Here is a 21,711-nt window from a genome sequence, read left to right as displayed (position 1 = left end):
CTGAGCGGAGGGTATGCCCGTCCTCCCCATCCGTACCCCCTCCTCCTCCCCTCCTCCTGCCCTCCCCCTCTTTCACGCGCGTAACGCGCATCGTCACGCGACGTTTCGGTGTTCTGCCGAAACGGCACGTGACGTTTCGACACGTGACGCACACCAAAATGTCACGTTGACGTTTCTTCATGGTGGCGTTTCGGCACGAGTGACGATCCGGCGCGGTGCGATGTGGTACGTTTCCCATAATGCACCGCGTGGTTACGCTTAAGGTGACGGCGACGCCGCTAATCAAGCCGGAAACGGGCGCCTAAGAGTTGAGCTCTTACATAAGAAAATTATAGTAATAACGATTCGAAAGAATCATTTATTTTCACCCGAACGTAACAGAAATGTCGGAGGAAAAAGATTACAATGCCGCGACCGTCGAAGTCGCATTGCACAAATCCGCCGGCCAGCTTTTGTTAGCAACGAATCGACATTTGGCATTTGTTCTCAGAGGGAACGGCTACCGGCGTGTAGGGCTAGCAGATGACCATCCACAGCGTATACATCAGCTAGTCCTCAATCGGAGCTCAGTCTACCTTTGGATGGTCGTCCAGCTTTAAGCATTTGCCGGCATTTCGGGCAAGCGAGTCCGGCTTATTAGGCCTACGAAGTATCTCGGGTAACGACAGCAGCACGCACGGACTCGTCCAATCAAGCGCGACTGCTGTGGTAACAAACACAAAACAAAAACACAGGTCCTCAAACTGACTGGTGAGAACAGCTGACAAGAGCAGCAGATTCGAATTTCAAAGATAAACGTCCCCTGGTTCCGTTTCCCGACATCCCGAACAGGGCTGATGGGGCGCATGCGCGAGGCTGGGAGAAAATGTCCGCTGCTTCCGCCGCCACCAAACTAAAAGTAAAATGTCTTCACAATTTTTTTTTGTTCATTCTTTTCTCTGAATCTTTTTTTTATTGTTTAAAGAAACACGACCTTTCGATAGAATAACGAAACTTCACGGTAGTATTACACGTTATTTAGCCTACATACATTAAATTCTCACTGTATTTGTCGAAGCTGTCAATCACAAAGTGGACCATGCGTTTTCACCAATTTGCCGCCAGTTGTGCACTTTGAACACGCTGGGGTGGCACCAAATGTTGCGCTGTTTTTGCCAGATCGAGTTAAAATATCACTTGCTAATATTCCGTCGCTACTACTCGTTCCTTGTGTAGCCTTACCTACAATTGAAGTAATAACAAAAGAAAATGCCCATAGAAGCTCAAACAGCGCTAGTGCTGACGGCTGTGCTAGTAGCTGCTGAATTTGTAAATACAGGGTAAGGATAGAAGTCAAGGACAGACGGAAGAGAAGAGATTTGCAGATTTCACAATTATGCATTTGTGAATGGATTTGTCGTTCTCAAGCTTAAGCACGCGAGTGCTTTTGGTACGCGAATTGTTTGTAATTTGAAGCGATTTCGAATGATCTATTACTTTTATTATAATTAATATTATTCTTTTATATAATATTAATATTATCCTCAATATTATTATGTATAATATTATTGTTACTTTTATTATTATAAAAGTGGTCATCCAAAGTGGGAAGTTGAATTTAAAATTTGCTGAAAACAAAAGAAGAACCTTTTAAACCTTGATCGCCAGGCGCACTGTGACTTGATAGAATCAGATCTATTTAAAGATCCCCCAAAAATGTGGATGTACGCTAAATTCCGCTTGGGGAAGACTACTGAGTCCGAAATCGTTTTGAATCAGCACAGCGACAGTGCGAAGGGCATGTCTGAGTTGTTTGCGGATCACATTGCGTCAGTCTACAATTAGAATAATAACTGCTCCTCAGCTATATAGCCTAACTGGGATGGATTTGGTGACCCTTTAGGCTCTGTTGTTGTCGATGAGAAATATTTTAGATTATGTATTAAGGAAATGAGACCCAAAATCGTCTGCAGGTCATGACTAGAGGCCGGATGTTTAGGCACTAAAAAATCCACTTTTAGGCGCCTATAAAGGGGACTAAAACTTCGTAATACGCATTTATAGGCACAATCAGTTTTATTCACAGGGTGTTCCTGAAGGCATTTAGGGCCTCTGCCATTCAAACAAAAACAGAATAAAATATTACAATAGGCATTACAACTTAATTTGTCCAACATTCGAAAAAAAAAGTCGACTCAAGCCCGCACCGGTACTAAGCTGTCTCATGCTGTACATAGTCCAACTAGAAACAATGGGAAAAATTATGAAAACAATAAAAAACAAGCACCATCTCAAGATTCTTGGGTTCAAACTTCTGCCTCTTGTCGCTTAGAACCAGTTTGTACGCTGAAAAAGAGCGTTCCACGTCAACTGATGTGAGCGGGGCGTACTTGTGCTTAGAAATATTCAATGCTTCCACACCCTCTGGCACCCTGGAGTGTTCCCCGGAGAGAACCTTCGAGACTTCTTTGAGTACAGAAAACCCACTATTTTTGCTCAAGACGGACTGAAGCTTTGAACGAACTTGTACAGCAGCGGGGCCTGCGCGGACGTCGTCGACTAGTTCTTGAACCTTCGAAATGAGCCCGACGTTCCGAGCCAGAGTTTCGCCAGCACTTTCGAGGCTCTTGATTGTGTCCGCCAGAAACGTGAAATTGGAGCACAAATACGCCAGGTCACCTTCGAGAGTGTCCTCGCGCAGGACATCTTGAGCCTTTCTGACTGAGACACTATCGTCTGCTGGAAACCCGTTAATGATCATCTTCACACCAGCAAAGTTAGTATTGTAATACTCTACAGCTTTAAGCTACGTTCCCCATCGCGTCATTATGGGTTCCGGTGGAAGAGGCACCCCTGGTAGCTGTTCCTTATATGCACAAACACGAGACAGTGACTTAAGGTACACGGCCTTCACAGCAGCAACGAGATCGTTTACATGCCTGAAGTGTTTTCTTAGCTCCGCGGGTAGAAAGCCTTCAGGAGGAAGGCAGCTTTGTGCATACAACCCGCCGCATCCGTCTAAAGTAGCACCCTGCTGTCTTCCACTCCAGTAGGGTATAGCACCTTCAAGGACGTGTTAACAAAGTACGCCACGGTCTCCCCATTTGTTCTCTCTAGCGTCTTGCAGCACACAAGAAAAGGCGTTGTTCTCTCGTCTGCTATGAGCTTCCCAACCATGATGTGCGCGACAAAGCGTCCAGTCGCATCTGTCGTCTCGTCTACGGAGACCCAAATGCATGAGTCCTCAAGTTCATCTCTGATTTTCTTCAATGTTTCCTCGAACATGGGCTGCAGGTAGTTCTTGCACAGAGTCGACTCCGACGGTACGGTGTGACTGGAGTATTTTTGTAAGAATGTTTTGAAAACTGGGTTTTCTACTTTCGTCCACAGAATATTTGCGGCTACTAAGGCTTCGCACAAGTCTGCGTAGAATGCGTTCTTCTTTCCATCCGTGAGGTTTTCTCTCAAAAATGACTGCCTAGACAGTGAGGGCACGTGGCGTTTTGCGTTCGCTTGATGTCCCGCTGTTTTTTCGTGTTGTGCCAGGTGGCACTTCTTATCGCACGGAATCTGTGAAAAAAACAAAAAAAAACATTACGATATATTGAACAGCGTAGTGCGCCGTCCTGAGCGGGGACGGCTTTAAGCAATATCTTCCTAACACCTTTAAATATACCGACACTGAAAATATATAAGTGTTTTACAATGGTGAAAAGGCCTACGCATTGTGTAAGCTTGTTTAGCATCAGAGCACACAGCTGCCATACGCTCCGCTGCCAAAGCTCACTCTTGCGAGACTATCTCCCACTTAGGTAACAGGGCGCAGGGCTACTGGGTGAACTACGACTCGTGCCCAAACTGGGTGCGTGCTGTTTATGGGGCATCGTGAGATCCTGCACGATTCATCTCTTTAGAGTTGGTTTGCCGATTATGTCGCGCGAGATAAGGGGTATTTCAGTTGCCTCGGCCCCAGCGCGAGTTTCAACAGTACACGCCCAACCAAAGCATGACTGGAGGCAACAATCACGTACTGGAGATCAATAATGCGATAGAAAGAAACTGCGTTTTGTCTTGTTACTGAGTATAGTTAATTTATTAATTAAAATTTCAATTAGCGTCAAGAAGTTTGTGCGACTCCTTTTGGTGGTCCTTCTCCAGGACGTCACGGAGATAAATTTTTTCCCGAGTCACCTTGCGAACGGTCCGGTAATGGCAGATATGGTAACTTCGAATATTCTTTCTGCTTGGTCTTTGAATATCGTGCGTACAGTTGAATCCGCGCGATCCTAATATCGCGGGAACAATGTCGGTTTTCTCACTGTGACGTCACGGAGACAACACAGCAACCAATCAGCAACCTGCAACTACAGAAACTGTTTTACTCGTTCTCGGGGCTAATACATTTCGAAAAAGATTGTGACTCGTATCTGTCAAATAAAAAATTACTTAAAGTGTTTTTGGAGGATCATGCCGCCAGGATTCAGGAAACTCCTGTATTACAAATGTATGCGCCTGTCTCGGCCGAGGGGACAGGAAGACACAGTTTTGTAGAGGCTTGTGGACTTTGCGCAGGGAAATCCTTCACCAACCCATAGACGAGTATACATTTCATTAAATAAATACATCTACATCATCTCTTCAATAACGATGCGGGTGTTTTTCTTGGTCCATATTATAAGAGCGAATGACGTCTTCGCGATTAGAAAATATTTGAGTGGAGAACGTTTTTGCGAATGCCATTTTAGCAAATAGGGTGATTTTCGGCGGTGGCGATCGCGAGCTAGGCTTTTAAACTGGCGCAGTTACCCCTCGCTGTCGATCAGGGGAAACGAAGCTGCCATTCGCTACAGAGTCATTCGATGAAACGTCGTGGTTTCGTTTTCATTCGCTAACTCGTCGTTCGATAAAGGTTTGGTTTTCTCCGAAGCAAGGTACCTAAGGGTGTCTTCTTACCTGCTTTCCACACAGTTGACAGAAGACCATAACCCCGTCGGTCGAGTAGCAAAGGGAATGTTGGGTCCATTGCCGAATCAGCACGCTCTTTGAGACCTTTCTTTTTGGCATTGCTCAGCAGCTTCAGGCAGCGAAAGCGAAGAGCAGCAAACTGCAAACCACCGGACACACGTCAGAGACCGACGCGCACGCGAAAGGAGCAAACCGCGGCTGCCGCGGCTTCCTATTTCCTTCACCTCACTTGTAGGCTGACACGCACGCACGCGCACATACACACGCATTACTCTACGTTTGCCGATCTTCCGATGAACCGCAGTGATTAGGACGAGACCCCCCCCCCCCCCCCCCCCTCATCCCAGCCAATCTAGTAGTACGAGGATGTCAGTGGAGCTTCCATTTGGGCGGAGCGACACGCGGAGACTCCAGGTCACATGCAACTCTCCCAGCGCTGGACTGGCTGCGACGCTCCCAGCATCCACTTTGGTCCATTTAGGGCGAAACGGAGTACATCAGCCAGGTCCAGAATTCCAGCCTCCAGGCAGCTCGAGAGCTTCACTCTCCAGATATGTTAAGACGACAAACCCGCTTCTCTCTGGGGAAGCGAGATGGGGGAAAGCAAAGGCGCGGCAAGAAATAGAAAGAAGGACGATGCGTGGGGAAGGGCGGGAAAGGCCTTCTACTAGAAGGAAGGCACAGTTTGCGCCTTGGCTTACAGGCGTGAAGAAAAAAAAAACAATGTTTGTGCTGGATCGCGGGACAGAGATTGGAGCAACCTGTTGCCATGCGTCGCAGCAGGATGGAAGATAGTTCGCTTGAAATGAAACTAAACAGAACAAGTCAATTTAGGGTAGCCAAGCAAAAAAAAAAAATCAGAAATAGGCATTTATAGGCGGGGAACGGTAATTTAGGCTCAAACGCCGAAATAGGCATTTATAGGCACGATAAAACCACTCCTAAAACGCTTCTTAACTCATGATTCGTGCTCATAATTGAAAAGGCACGATAGGGACCAAAGGAACAAAATAGGCATTTGCCTAAAGATCCGGCCTCTAGTCATTACGGTATGCCCGCTGCAATTTTTAAGGGTTATCTGAGGTATTTACGCCTATACTGTGCACAAGTTTAAATAACTCCTTGACGTCAGAAATATTCCCTGGCGACTGGAATGTTGCAGAGGTTGTTCCGGTCCTGAAATCTGGAAATAGTTGAGACGTTCTCAATTAAACTAGCTTCTCTTCCGTCATACTTTTCCAATTTTATGTTTAAACGGTCATCAATCAATTCCTCTCCTTCAAATTTCGCAGTATAATCCTTCCTCACCAGCATGGCTTTATGTGCGGCAAATCGAAATTCATCAATCTCATATGTTTTGCGTGTGCTGCACCTGGAGTAGTTTGCAATAGAGGTGAGCATGACGTTTCTTATTTCGACCTCAGTTAGGCCTTTTACCTTGTCATCGACAATATCCCTTTACGCAAGCTTTCCTCTTACGGAGTATGTGGCTCGGTAAAAAATTTGTTAAAATCTATTTGTTCAATAGGCAAGCGTACGTCCGTGTCATCAATAATACTTCGTCCTTGTTGAAGGCAAGGTCTGGAGGTCACCAGGGATCTGTCTTGGGCCTTCTCCTTTTCAATCGTTTTCTTGTAAATGATGTCTTTCAGTAAATCTCGAACTCTTCATTTCTGCAGTGTGCTGATTATATAAAACTTTAGAGAACAATATCGACCTTAAAGGATTGCATCACGCTTAGAATGACGCATATCTCCTCGGTCATTTCTGTTTTATAAAATTACCTCCGTTTCAATCATTCTTAAAAAAAAAAAAGCAATGACATATTCTCGCGAAACTCATGATATATTTTTCCATATACTAATCATGGCGAACTACTGTCAGATGTAAGTGAACTGAGGGGCCTTGGTGTTGTTTTTGATTCGACCCTTAGATTTGACACTCATGTTACCAATGTGGTTCAGTCGGCTTTGCGCAGGTTAGGTGCCGTATCTCGGATAACGAGGGAAATTTAAAGCCCGTCCGCTTTTTTCGGGCTTTACTGTTGCTTAGTTAAATCCCAGCTAGAGTACGCCTAGGTTTTTAGAAACGGCATTTCCAAAACTAACATTTTATTTGTCGAGTGAATCGAAAACAAATTTATTTCCATTTTTAAACATCGTTACCTTCAGGAAGGTGATCCTTGTTTAAACATTGGAGGTAACGCGATATTCGTCAACTTGTTAAGCCTGCAGCAGCGTCGGGTGAAGGTGTTTTTGTTTAAGACCTTGGACGGTTCGACTAACATCCCAGCCTTCTGTTCAATCTGAGCCTTAGAGTTCACACGGCTTATATTATCTTTTTATATGGCTCGATGTTTTAGACACTTACACCCTATCCAAATCATCGGCTGAGTGTTATAACTCTTACTCTGATACACTTGATATCATAACTCAGGCGGCAGCTAGTTCGGAAACGCTGTTCGAAACTTCCTCTTGTAAGAAAAGGGCTGTTGAGTTAAAGGGTTGATATTTTTCAGTACAATAATCAGTATTTGCTTTTTGCTTTCACACCTTGGTGATGTATTTTATTTATTTACTTCATTACCTTCAGGGCCCATCGGGCCTTAAACCTTAAGCATTTTAACGCGATTCAAAAACCGACTGAGTGTTATAGTGCTACTCTGATATAGTTGATATTTTCGCTCATGCAGGAGCATGTTCGGAAACGCTGTTCGAGACTTTCGCTTGCAAGAAAAGGGCTGGTCACTTGAAGGGTTGATGTTTGTCTATACTATATCCACGTATTTGCTTTTTTCTCTCACACCTGGTAATGTCTCTGTTTTGTGCGTTTGATTTCCCTTGCTGATTTCATTGTCTTTCGTATATGGTAATATTTGTATTATCAGACTGGTGAACTACGTTCCCCTCCTGCACTTGTGTGTTTGCGTGTATTTTTTTTTGTAGTTGTTTTTAAGTGCGCCAGCACTAAGACCGATTGGTTGTTCCTGAATAATATATTAAACACTGGTTTATCAACAGATTGAATACTATTATTATTATTAACTGATGCACAGTATATCCCAGTTCCTCTCCTTTTGTTCTTGTTTCGAGCGCTATACTTCTTCACACACGCCACGTTAATTAAGATCTTGAAAATAATTAGCTGTACGGATAAGGTCAAGCAAAGATACAATAAAAACAAGGGCTACAATCAACTGATTGTTTAAGGCGTGAAAAAAAAAGACAAGAAGGAAGTGATATATAATTTGATTTAAATAAGAAAGTAAATACTGTTGGTTTGAAAAAAAATTAACTAAATGAAAAAGGTTTGTATAAAAATTATTTTGACAAATAATTAGTTAAGAATAACATATAAAGAAAGAAACAAAAAGCTGGTTGGGTTAGAAAAATATGAGCTATCGCATTTTGTTCACAGAGAGTAGCTGCAGACGGTGTGCTGATGCACATGTGTCATTGCTCTATGGCGGATTTTTCCTCATAGACCTCTCTGGCTCTTTTTCTATGAAACTGAATCTGACGTGTCTAGTTCGGCCTCCTGATGGTGGCGATTGTAGAGAAGCTCAAGCTCTCGCAGTCTTATATTAATGCCGCGGCCAGGTTGGCCAAGATGAATTCTCCCACAAGAGTACATGATCTCGCACACGATGTGGACGCTGCAGTTGACGTGTTTATGTGCACGATAAACACCGGTCATGACGTTCATTTGGTGATTTATGCGCTAATTGCTTTTACCGTGTCTATCCATCTAGCGCCCAACACTGAATTTCGACGATCCAATGGAGCCAATGTGAGCAGAGCCAAAACTGCGTCGTCCCGGTGCTCATTGCCTTTGTGCCTTTATCAGCGAATCAACCAATCACGCACAACGAATGGCTTCTTGAATTGCGTGATTGGTTAATTCGGAGATAAAATACCCACAAAGACCACGAGCGCCGTGAAGATGCACTTTTGTCGCGGCTTGATTGGGTCCAACGTGTCAAAGCCTCGGCTGCCGTCGGACTTGAAGTAAATCGAATTATAGCACGCATTCTCGAACGCTTATCATGTTCGAACTCCTGGCTCGTGATTGGTTCCTGGGCGTCTTTATCGTTTTACGTCGATTTCTGATTGGCTGCAGAGAGATAATGCGATGCCCGGGACTTGCCACGTGGCTACTCCCGCATTTAACGCCACGTCACTTGAGGTAACATGACGTCATCCCGTAACCTGAATGACTCCGCTAAATGTTGCGGGGAAATTCGGCACCGCACAATTTGAGGTTCCGTGACATGGTCCCTAGCGTCAATTTTAGTGCCGAACTCGGCGAATAAACTTAATTTGCGTGTTAATGATTTGGCCAATATGCTCTGCGGGAAAATTAACGTGGCGCCTTTTGTGACGTTTTCTTCATGATATTCGACTGATAAGGCTCATTCTGTGCTTTAGAAGTTCATAACAAACCAAATTCCAGTTCTAAGTTTTGCTTTGCCTAGCATCTGTGCCTGCGTAGGAATGCGTTATTTCAGTGCTCTTTTCCTTCCTTTCAGATATGTTCTAGCTCGAAGGCGTTTCCCACGATTCCACTCGGCGTAGCCTTAATTTGGCTTGAATATGAAGACTTTCCACACGACTGTGCACGGAAGGGGGTGATGTCATACGCTGCTGGATACTGGCGTGCAGAATCAGTCTCTCTGTACATGAAGAACGTGATTAGAGATCCCGGTTTCCTGATCATTACAGATCCCGGCATGCTGACGAAGCGTGAAACGCACAAATACACATAATAAAATTTGCAATCGACCAGAGGAAGTGATTTGCCATTAACAGCTAGCCGCTAATGCGTCTTAAAAAGATGTGCTTTAGGAAATTTGACTTTAGTCAGTCTGGTTTTGAAAATTTGCTTTGAGAGCTTCGGTTTCAGCAGCATGCTTGTAATCAACGTGCCGGGCCAATGCCGCGCGCTCCTCGCTTTTGCCATGCCGTCTGCGGCCCTCCGTCTGCTCTGCCAACACCGCCTAGAATAATCAAAGGCCGTGCAATATAATGATGACACCATCACTCATCACATTGATCTAATGCAGTCAGTACCCAAGTGCGGCGGAAGCGCTCGGCTGCGCCTCGTATCCCATCAACTTATCGAAGGGACGCCGGGCAGCAGGCTTGGGTGCGATTGCTGCTCCATCCTACTTGTCTTATCTCAACGGAGGAAACGCAGGAAGTCCCGGCTGGCCTTAAATTCTTCCTGGTGGTGTTAACTCGGCTGACAGCGGCACGCTTGCCACCCCCGCTCCTTGAGCAGAGGAATAATCTCACGCGTTCTTTACATGTCTGAAGGGGGAGAGGCGAGTGAGAGCCGTGTATACTCGCCGGAGAGCGTATCCATCTCAACTTAACTTATTTATTTATCCTTATCGTCTGGTCGATTTCCCGAAAATATGAAATGAGGTAATATATCAATTTTCTTTAAAGGAGGTATAAAAGAACATGCTTAACAAATATAGGCCTATATTTGTTCTTCCTGTTTTCTCAAAGGGACTCGAACAACTTTTTTTACGCGCCTGAGAACATTTTTCTTTTTGTAGAGCATTTTCTATTAACAAACTTTCAATTTGGTTTCCAAAGAGGCATATCTACAGAATCAACTTTATGACTAAAAAAATTATATTGCGAAATATTGAAAGGAAACTGTTAATACTTGATTTTTTCATTGATTTAGTGAAGCTTTTGACCCCCTTAATCACAAAACCTTGCTTGCAATACTGACTAAATATAGCGTTCGCAGCACCCCATTTGTGCTGTTAAAACCGTTTTTTGTATAATCGCGAGAGCAGTGTGTAAATAGTGCCGGTCATCAATCTTCGCCTTCCAGCATTGTATGTGGTGTTCCGCAAGAAAGCATCCTTTGACCTTTGTTATTTAATGTTTCGATAAATGGCATTGTTAATATTGATGATCAAAGTCAGTTTATAATTTATGCGGATGATACCAGCTTTTCTTCTACTGCTGACGCTGCTGATATCCTTTTAAGCATGGCAAATAGAGTTTTAATTTTTTTTTAATTTAGTCAAAAGTGAATAGATTAAAATAACACATCAAAGTCTAAAGCAATTCTATTGTGACCAGGTAATAAGTTAATGACTGCTACTTGTCCCCTAAAACTTGGAGCAACGGAAACTGAATTTGGCCCTGAATATAAAACACCTGGTGTATATTTTTCTGAAGATATGTCATAGACATATCTTCAAAAAGGTTTAAAACATGCAATTCTAGATATGTCATTGTCACTAAGAAATTCGAGTGAGTTGATCACAATACTCGATGATCATTATGGAAAGGAAGGAGATGTGTTGTCAATGGACATCAAGGATCTTTATTACTGATTAGAGAAGAGCCGGCTGATGGAAAGGGTAAAAGGGGTGCTTGAAATGAATTTGGTAAGGTTCCAATCGCGGTCAGGCATTTCGGTGGACAGTTTTCTTGCCATTCTTGATTATTACTTGCAGTCAACGATAGTAGAGTATGAAGGGAAAAAGTATTTACAGAAAGAGGGAGTATGCATTGGGTCGAGTGTCGCACCGGCGTTAGCGGAAATATACCTTAATTCTTTGGATTGTATTGTATCTGATAGATTGCAGGAGATGACGTCGGAGTCTTGTTTTGTGAAAAGAAATGTCGATGACATTTTGATCTGTTCTTTTCGGGAGGGATCATCTGACACTCTGGAAGCATTGATCAGATCGGCAGCCCCGGAACTGAAGTTTAAGGTCGAACGACCTACGAATGGTAGACTCCAGTTCTGAGAACTTATGATTCACAATGAAAAAGGGCTGTGTTGGGAATATGGAAAAGAAAACGCAAAACCGTTGCTGTCAAAAAAGAGTTGCCATTCAAAAACAGTGAAAGCGGGTATTGTAAAGTCTTTAATCACAAATGCAATGGAGAGATCATGTACACATTTCTTGGATGAATCGGTAGAAAGACAGTGGAGAAGGCTAAACAGTGCTGGTTATGAGGATGAATTCGTAAGGAAGCAGTTATCCGTAAAATTCGCAAACAAATGTACAGGAGAACCGAAGCAAAGGCCGAAAAATAGAACTATTGTAATTCCATTTTATCACAAAATTTCTCACAACTTAAAGGCTTGTGCCAAGAACTTCAATGTAGATCTGGTTTTTAGTTCGGATTATAAGTTGAGTAAGCTCACACCCTTCCACAAAAGTGTAAAGGAATGCGTAAAAACGCATCGAGAAAAGTCTATTCCGTGTGGTAATGGAGTGGTATATGAAATCCCCCTGGAATGTGGCTTTAAATATGCGGGGCAGACGTCAAGGTGTATAAATGACAGATTGACTGAACACAAAAGGAATGTCAGAAACAATGTGGCCAATTCGTAAATAGCGAAACATGTTCAAGAATGTAATAATTGTATACCCCACTGGTCTGAAACAGAGATAATACACAGGGAGCTAAACGACATTAAAAGGGTTGTAAAAGAAACAATAAGAATAAAATCAATGGGCAACTGCATTAGTCAGGTGTCGTTACAGCTTAGCAGCAGTGCAAAATCATTCTTACGGATTTGAAAGTTTTGTAAAGTGCTTGTTGAATGTGAAGTTGTAAGTGGTTTCCTCCTTTGTGTATTACGTGGATTGATATCTTCTGTTACCAGGATGCTTTGTGAATGTTGGTCGGAGAGTAGAGGGGGAGAGCGTACTCTGTACGCGAAGGATTCATTCAAGTGTCTTCCGGGTGAGGGGAGCTATTGTTGTTGCTTTGTGGAAAACCTCAAGGTCATTTGACAATAGTGGTGGGAAGATGTGAGACCTTTGTTATCTTTTGGCTTTCGAGATCGGGAAGGTTCTGTGGTGAAGTTCGTGGAGTGTATATAAGAAGGTGACCAAATAAACTTGTCTTTAGCTGTGTTAGAGGGGTGTAGGCCCGTTTGTCATGTGCGCTTTCGTCATAGGCCAACTGGTAATAGGCCCGTTCGTCACAGCGGATCATTCGTCATAGGGGAATTTGTCCCTAGGAACGTTTGTCACTGTGCGAACCGGATATTTGAATTTGCCCAACATATATTCACCTGGCTGTGCATGCAATGAAGATTAGTACGGTATATTTAATTTTACTAAAGAGAGGGAACATCCAAACAAGTCATCGTTGTACTTAGAAAACAACTGACTTATTGAGCGAAATAAGAAAAAATTAAAAAGCGATATTCCGAACTGCCACCCTCAGGGTTTCTAGACGATTGCGACCATTGTAGCGGCTCACAATGATTTGAAGACGCCGGTTAATGTCGTCGTGCTTCTTGGACACCCTCGAAGATGTCGTGCCGCCCTCTGCTTGAGCCAGCTTCATCTCTGTTAAGGATAAAAAGAAAAAAGAGCACACCCACTCGTGGAGAAAGCATTTTGAGTGGGCAACGCACTGAAATTTTGAGCCACAACTGCAAAAATGTACTACAGAAAACCTCCAAGTTCTCAGAGGATTATGTCAGTTCTTACGCGCAGTCCCCGGAGCCACGCTTCGATGCTGTTGTTCGTCCTTGTTGGCCTTTCTGCTAGTGTTGATTTTCTGACTGACCAAACCAGAGGAGGGGAGGTGGCCGACGACAAGCAGTTTCGACGGGGTCTCCCGATATACACGTCCTCGAAGTAGTCCGCCACGAGTGAGGCATCGGTGGGAAAAACCTCGAGAAGTTCCTTGAAGGCCTCGGGAATGTCGGCAATTGGCAAGAAGGCCAATGCGGGATGCATTCCCATTTGAAAATCAACAAGAAATAAAGTAACCAATTGGCTTACCTGAAGACAATAAGACCTATAAATAGAATGCTGCATACCAGAACAGCAAACTGGTCATCTGAATTGTAGCGACTCTGGTGACCACTGGAGCACACCTTCCTATCCCCAACTGGGATAAGTGAAAAAAACATCCCTGTATCGTTGATAGCCGCTATCCTGAAGTCCATGTAAGCCACCTCAAGGCAGTTGGCCCCCCATGTGACTCAGAACGACATCGAAAAACCTTAAAAAAAGCGAACATATTTTGAAGTGTTTGAACACATATTCAATAATAGGACCACCGAGTGTTTCTTTTTATACGTTTATCAGAGCTCTTGAATGCTCACCTTTTGTAGGTAGCTTCAGATTTGTTGGGCAGCAAGCCGTAAACCATTGGCTTTACCACGCCGTTGACGGTGGCATGCTCCGTGTACAGTTAGTAGAACTGTGCCGGGTCACTTTAAAGGTCCCGTCCGCGAACCACGTAGTCGCCTGAGCAAGACAGCTCAAGTTGCGCTCGGTAGCAAAGATCAGGATTCTTTCGCCGTCGCCCTCTCCGCTATCGTGGAGGAGAAAGGAGTCTCCTTTGGCTGTGGTCTACATGCAGGTAAAAGTCATTATTATCATAACATGTCGCGCACTGTGATATTGCGCTGCAATACAGTTTGCTTTGAACTCTGTGGGCATTCGATCGTATGTCGGCTCTGCAAGATGATACGCTCGAAATTTGCCCGCTGCCTTTGCTTCCGGATGGTGCGCCGAAGTGTTGGCAGTGCGGGAATTCGCAAAGCAGTGTCGTCACTGACACAGGCAACCGCAGCCAGAAGTTTTTGGTGTGGTGCTAGACGGCCTTCCGCTGGAATAAAGGACATTAGTGACCTTGTTTTGGGAATATAAGAGCAGGAACTGATTTTGGTACATACCAGATTTTTCCTTCATCTGATGACGAACCCAAGCATGTTTATCTTGGTGTTGTCAAATGCATGCGTATGGTCCCCTGAATAAGAGATTACACGAGTCTTGGCGTGATCGGTGACTATTTTAGCTTTCCAAACTCCTCTTCGCCGGCAGGCCCAATACAACATAGTTTCGTAAACCTTAATGCAAGTGTAGGAATGTCCATCGTGAAAAAGCATATCGCTACTTCTCTTAGTAGTAACTACCTCCATTTAGAAATCGAGAGTGATATTTTTATAATCGGAGGGCAACCTGCATAATAAAACCTAAAACGGAAAACAAAACAAAAAAAAAAAAATCGCGTTCGGTGCGCTTTTTTCTATTGTGAACTTTATGTTGTCGAAGTTCTTTTGTAAGAAAGGTGACCCCGATAAGACAATACGCAGGCAAAAGGCTGCATGCTGCCTTAACTTGGGGTCATTGGGACATGCTTTTGTTTCCCGTAGTCAACCTCACTGGCCTTGTAAGGATTTAATTAAGTGGCCCCTTTCGTAACTTTCATAAGAAAACAAGATAGAAAAAAAAGAAAAAAAAAACGTTTAACAATCTTGAAGTCATTGTGTGACGAACTGCCAGCGTGACGAATCACCCTATCACGAATGTTCCGCTGTGACGAACGGGCCTGTTAACCGTTGCCCTATGACGAATCAACATGTGACGATGATGGGCCGTATCCCGTGTTAGAGACGTGTCCTCGACTGTTCATTTTTCTTCTACTTTGAAACTTTCCTCTTTTCCTGCCTCAGTCTCGGGCTAAGAACAAAATGTCATAGACCTTTCATATTAATTATTTAAGTAAAAGGTTTCCCCATGTAGTCGGTGTGATCGCCGGATGCCGCAATTTCTCGCCAACCAATATTAAACTGAAGATATCTTACGCCTTTTTTAACTCCGCCTTAAATTACTGTCATTTGGCTTGGGAATACACGACTACAACAAACTTACCTAAAATTCTTTTGCTCCAAAAGAAGATTTTGCGTTGTATTGCAAACCTCGCGTATAATTAGCCTTCAGAACCTTTATTTTCTAAATATAATGTAATTCGCGTCGAAAATATGCATAAATATCGTTTGCTTTACACCATTCATCTTTCATCGAAAACATTTATAGATTTGTTGTCTAGTATTACCGAAGGAACAAGGAATGAATGTATTACGGGTACTCGTCACCCGGAGAGATGAATGGTCCCGCGATGCAGTACAGATTATAATTTACAATATTTTCATTATAACCTCCCGACAGTTCTAATTGAATGGATTCATAATAATAGCGATGTATTTGCACTTTCAAAAGATAATCTACGCGATCATTTCATGTGCTGAAGTACTTACATTTTGCTTAACGTATACATATACATATTTTTCCTGTTATATTGGATGCTCCTTTGATATGTTTTCTTTCTATTTTTTATGTTTTTAAATAGCTACTCCTTTGTTACTTATTCCTTTGTTGTATTTCGTATGAAGTTTAAAACTGACATATCGACGCTGTTGCCCCCGTAACGGGATCTCAGACCCCGTCAAGCTGCTATTAGCAGCATTTTTCTGAGAGTCCCTCTAGTCTCTGGAAAATAAACTGAATTGAAAACGACAAAATGGAGCGGTAGCGAGTCCCGGAATAGATGACGTGGTTGTAAGTGGCGCGATGGTGATGGGGGGAGTGATAGCAAGGCGGCAACATTTCTCACTCCGCGATCACATGAGGTTTTTCGAGCCAACGCCGCGGATTTTGCCGGAACGAGGCATTAACAACTACCACAGTAGTGAGAAAACAACTGGCGATGGATGTGAAGCGTTACCGTTCTCGGGTTTAATTGTCACTAGTTCTGGTCGCGCCTTCCAGTCGCGGTGTCCGCAAAATTTATTTAAGTAATAGCCACCATTATGGTGTTGTTTGGCTTATAATGTTTGTTAAAACAATAAAGGTGTCCTGCAACATAATTGTATAAGAATGGTTGTCACTTGGCAAAAGCTTAATTATTTGCGCTAAGGAGACCAAAGTAACCTACCAAAAATCATACTTGTCGCCCCAAAATTTCACGGCGAAAAGCAGTCTTTTACTTTCAACCACCTCTCAGCAGAACTGCATGACGTATTTCACAAAGTCGCATCATTGGATTTGTTAGAGTTTGTCAGAAGTTCCTACACAAAAGCTATCCGAAGTTCTGACAAGCTTCAGAACATGCTCGTTTGCATATCGCTGCCCTGTTTGTTTCTTCTTAATTTCGTGATTTGATTGTGGATGGAAATAGTTAAAAGTTCAGCCGGAAATGTACCTCTCAGGACAAAAAATGATACTTTTATTGTTGTTTAGACTATATAACAAACAATGTTGAAGCAAAAAAATAAAAAAAGGAGATTAGTATTGAATATACATATTGCAGCTCCCGATATCAGTAGACGTTTGTCAGTTTTGTCTAAAGTCAGCAATAAACATAATAGCACGTCCTTCAAGGGTTTTAAGTCCGCTTTCTCTATCTGTTGAGTTGTAACAAATTTTTAGAAGTACGTGATGAGAAGAACTTCTATGTTGACGCTGACTTGTCATTCACAAATAGGTGCTCTTCAACAGCTGTGCGTTGGTATCATAGCTGAGTTTCACATTTTGTCATCTTATTTCGTACGCTTCACTTCATTCCTTTGGTCGCGAGACAGGTGAATGTGTTCTATTTACAACGCTGTTCTGTTCAGATTTCTGTCTTGGGTTTAATTTTGTATTACTTATTTCTATAGACGCTTTACAGAAGCAGCGCAAGGGAGCCGCCATAACCGACCTTCCATTTTCGTTTCCTCTTATAACGTTTACTTGACTTCATCGTGATTACACCAGGGCAGGTTATTGCTCTTTTAGATTCTACTGCGTCCTTGTCCCAAGCATTGGCCTTTGTGGGAGCTTGGCAACGTCCGCTTCACTGGCTTGGCTTCTGGGTAAGGCAAGAGAAGGTCAGCAATGGTGGCTGTAATCTGGCGCGTGTGCAAAGCGTCTATATAAGGGCATCTCGGTCAGGTTAGAAAGAGAAAGCCTGTTTTCGCGATTCAAATCTGACACTCGGGAGAAGGGCCTAATAAACACTTCTCGTGCTGCATGAGCTACCGAAAAGCTTCGCAGATGGACCTAAAGCTTGATGGGTTGTCTTACTTTGGGTTAATTTGGCTTTGCTTTATTTTAATACGAATAATGTCGAATGGTCAAATTTGACGGTGTTAGTTTGAGAATGAGAAAACTCCAAGCTTCCACTGTGATTTTTACAGCGATCATGAGAATCGTCATCAGCAACTAAGGATAAGCAGCCAGGATCAAAACCAGTGAATTTCCTCGCGCCTCTCTCGAGTTCTTGCAAGTAGCCGCCATCAGTGTCGCGAAATAGAATTAAGCGAGATGCTCAGTTCTGCCCTGCCATGGTCTTCTAGGCCGGGATAGAGAGCGACTTTCCCTGCGGCCTTCGCTTTCGCACACTAGCAGTGGGATTTGTTTTACCCGTGTGGGGCTGCCACAACACCGACATGCCCCAATGTAAATGGATGCTTAGAGAGTGGCCCAAATCTCTACATGATCTCGATTTTCGCCTACGAAATGAGCAATTTCATTCTGCTGCATTTTTTTTGTGAGCCGAAGTCGATTCGCATTGACAGATTGTTCAATAAAGACATTTCTTGTCGAGGCCAAGGCGCTGTTTAGTAACCTTGACAAATATTTTCCTTTTTGAAATACAAAAAACAATATCATTCCCAACACGGTGTCAATCCTTCATATTGTCGAGGACCGCATTCTGTACAATGACGCTCCATAACGAGTTGGCGAGGCGTACCAGAACGACTCTTTCAAAGCTTCGAAGATTCGACAGGACCGAAATGGCGATTGTCGTGGGAACAATGCTGATCGCTCAGACGCCTTGCGAGGTTTTCACCTTCAGTATGTTAGGATCTGTCTGTCTTGCTGTCAGTCAGGCCCCCCCCCCCCCTCATATCTTAGGAGGGGGGGGGGGGGGGGTCCCTGACGTTGCCCCTGACAAGGGTTTGCCTTTGGGAGAAGGGGCACAGCCGAATTCACTACGCGCCGGTTGTCGGCGCAGGGATGCCCTCAACCGTCGTCGACCCACTGGCGCTTCTATCGAGGACCCCTTCGTGACGTCGGGCTGGTTCCGGGCTCTGCGGCGTCCTTTCTCCCTGTTGATCGTTCGCTTGGCGGCGCCCAGCTTTATTTTTTCAATAGATTAATTCCCGATTGGCTTTTTATATGAAATTCACACTTGATCTCAGGGTCCAATTCATTTTTATCAAATTGGCGCTAAGTCTGGGGCGCCTGGCGGCGGGAGCAGATGCAGAGGACAATTATTTTCATTCTTTTACATGCAGCCCCAACCTCAAACGTTGTCAGCCACGGGATGCGATTGTACAACTTTCCCAAGATCCTATGAATTTACTCTGCCCATCACTGCCTGAGCTACCCTCAAAAGCTGCCATCTGACCATTGTGATTGAATATATCTTCCAATATACTGAAATGATAGTAGTTTGCCAATCGAAATATGGTTGGGCATACGATAATTTTACGTTTGTTTAGGGAAACTTGTTTCTTGTTGAGACCAAAAACAAAAAGGTATTCCGCATACTTCTCCGCATGCAGGTCGCCTCATAAACTGGGAACCTAAACCTATTTATGATATAGACAATTCTGCAACTCAACCCCTGAGCAAATATGCCGACAGGGTGCGGCTGAGGTGCTTCCCGAGAATGAATGAAGTGTTGTGGAACGGTAGATTTAGAGTGACCCCATGCGACGCCATCGAATTGCGACTGAAGAGAGCAACCCCCCCCCCCCCCCCCCAAACCCCCCATGCGAATGCTGTGAGGAATTTCGTGTTCTCAATTCATTTCCACGAGAGAAGCGCTTGCTCATTGACATAATTATATGAAAACCTAAACACATCAGGGGGACAACGCGAAGAAACAAATTGCGCCGCAAAATATTTGAATACTCGACTCCGACCATGATGTTGCCCGTTGAAGTCTGGAGGAGCGTAGAAGTTTGGCAAATATCTTGTAAACATTAAAACACCAGGCGAATCTTGCGGTAGTTAAACTTTCCGTTGCATTAGCCTCCAGCATCCAACAACAAATTGCTTATGGTGTATTCGCACAATGGCGATATTCTTCACAGTGAGGAACAGACGTCATAATGTTTCTAGGTCACGTGAGACCCGTCAAGAATGCTCGGTAATTTTTTAAATGCCTTTTCAGACATACAGCGCAGCACCGAATCGGCGCTGAAAAGATGCCGATGCGGCGTTAAAGCTGTGTCGAGTTGGTTTAGCAGCGATGGTTCGCGCTGCATCGCTGCTGACCACTGTGGGACAGCACGTCGGCTGTAAGTCAGGTGCTCCTCTGTGGAACTATGTCGACGAAGATGAGGTTCATATCAGAGCTCCATCAGCGCCGTTTTTCAGCGTCAATACCGCGCTGCGCTTTATAAAAAAAAAGCCGAACCGAGACCCGAGGATTGTTTTACCATTCGGTTGAGAAAAATAGTATGGAGTCGAACAAAAAGTTTAACATTGTGTCTAAAAAGCATGGTGGAAACTCGAAGTCCTTGCCTCCTTACACCAACAGCGCCAAGGTGAAGAATCTGACATTGTGATAAATACTGATTCCGTCAACATCAATGTCAAACTGTCAATTTTAACGCTGTTGATGGCTCAATCCACCACCATGTGGTTTACACATTGTAAACTAATCGAACCCATCGTGTGATGACATTTTCTTTTCTCGCTAGAGCGATGGGGTGATCTGTAAAACGAGAACATATTTTCCTCTGTTCCCTTCAAAGTAGAGGGATTAGGCAGCATCTGTGAAGTAAATCCGGTAACATCAAATCTCCATTACCTCTACTACTCTACTTGAAGCAAATATTCGTTTTGTGAGTACACCCAAAAAATATTGTCAGACTGCCAAATGCTATTCAGTTGGTGTGAAAATGCGAGGACTTTAAGCTTGCATCCTGTTGTTTGCACAGGCTATTGAACTTGTCGTTCGACGGAATCCCCTTTTCTCCTCAAGAAGATGGACCCATCATCAGCTCTCGGCGCAGTACGGGAATTAGCAAACATGAGTGACGTTGCGTACTTGACCTCGAAGCGTAATGATGCTTGCTCCTTTTTGTGAAAAAACGTATCCGTCGTTTGAACGCATAATTAGGAGCTTCGCCGTGAGAGATGCATGACGGCGTAGAAAAGTCGGTTCTCGCATGAAGTGCTGCGAAAAATTAACTTCGATCGAGTAATGATTCAGCGCAATATACCCATAAAACTTTCGTATTTACACGCGAACATTATTCAGCAAAAGGTTTACTTTTAATAGAATCAGTAAAGGGAGATAACTCTACTAGGTTGGGTTGTGATCGGAAAGTCAAGACTGCACCACGTAGTTCGGTCAGTGGGCCGAGGGGCTGTAGGACTCTTTGTCGAAAGACAATTCGTTGCAGATCAATTGGAAGCAGGCCAGCTAACTTAGGACATTTCTTCATAGAGAAATTAGCCACAGTAACAGCTCGCTAGGGTATTAAAATAGCAATTTTCCGTGCCATTTTCTAGTGAAAAGCATATTGCACCCAAATTAAACAAAAATAGCACTACCGCAAGTTTCCAGGATATTCTGTTGCAGAGGTGAAACTTTCTAGCATGACAAACATTTAGCGAAACACTCAAGGCGCTCTTCATCGAATTGTTTAACGCGTACTTTGTGTACACTTGAGAGGTGTTCTCTGGATCTCACAAATGCTTGACAAAATTTGCTATCCGAATTCGTCCGTTGGGAGTCAGTGTTGCAGAATGGGCACCCCTATCCCATTCCCATTCCATTCCGGAGAATTTGAGCTTCTAACAGTTCCATTCCTTTCAACTCCTCGCATAGAAATCATTGGGCTCATTCTCACTCCTGGAGTGGCTGAACTCCACCATTCCATTCCTTTAGTTTATAAAAGTGGAAAAATGGCATTGACAGCCACACTGTGTTGCTGGGGAAAAAAAGCAGAAAGCTGCTGACGTTATCG

General features: G+C 43.8%; 2 protein-coding genes across 2 annotated transcripts in view; both read right to left on the bottom strand.

Moving 5' to 3' along the window:
* Positions 1 to 2,221: 2,221 nt before the first annotated feature.
* Positions 2,222 to 2,740, bottom strand: LOC120841655. Its single transcript, XM_040212592.1, has one exon. It carries the CDS (start codon positions 2,738 to 2,740, stop codon positions 2,222 to 2,224), a length of 519 nt encoding a protein of 172 aa, XP_040068526.1.
* Positions 2,741 to 2,997: 257 nt separating this feature from the next.
* LOC121834734 overlaps positions 2,998 to 21,711 on the bottom strand; it is a 35,017-nt gene continuing 16,303 nt past the window's right edge. Inside the window, exon 2 of the mRNA XM_042288488.1 lies at positions 2,998 to 3,549. Within this exon, the coding sequence (XP_042144422.1) occupies positions 2,998 to 3,549 (552 nt within the window). The remainder of the gene's footprint in view (positions 3,550 to 21,711) is intronic.

Source organism: Ixodes scapularis, unplaced genomic scaffold, assembly GCF_016920785.2.
Source record: "Ixodes scapularis isolate PalLabHiFi unplaced genomic scaffold, ASM1692078v2 PGA_scaffold10__122_contigs__length_95168666, whole genome shotgun sequence".
Classification (NCBI taxonomy): Eukaryota; Metazoa; Arthropoda; class Arachnida; order Ixodida; family Ixodidae; genus Ixodes; species Ixodes scapularis.
This window is presented reverse-complemented; position numbering and strand designations above follow the sequence as displayed.

Coding starts and splice junctions, on each gene's coding strand:
- LOC120841655 (XM_040212592.1), bottom strand. CDS start 2,740: ATGATCATTAACGGGTTTCCAGCAGACGATAGTGTCTCAGTCAGAAAG.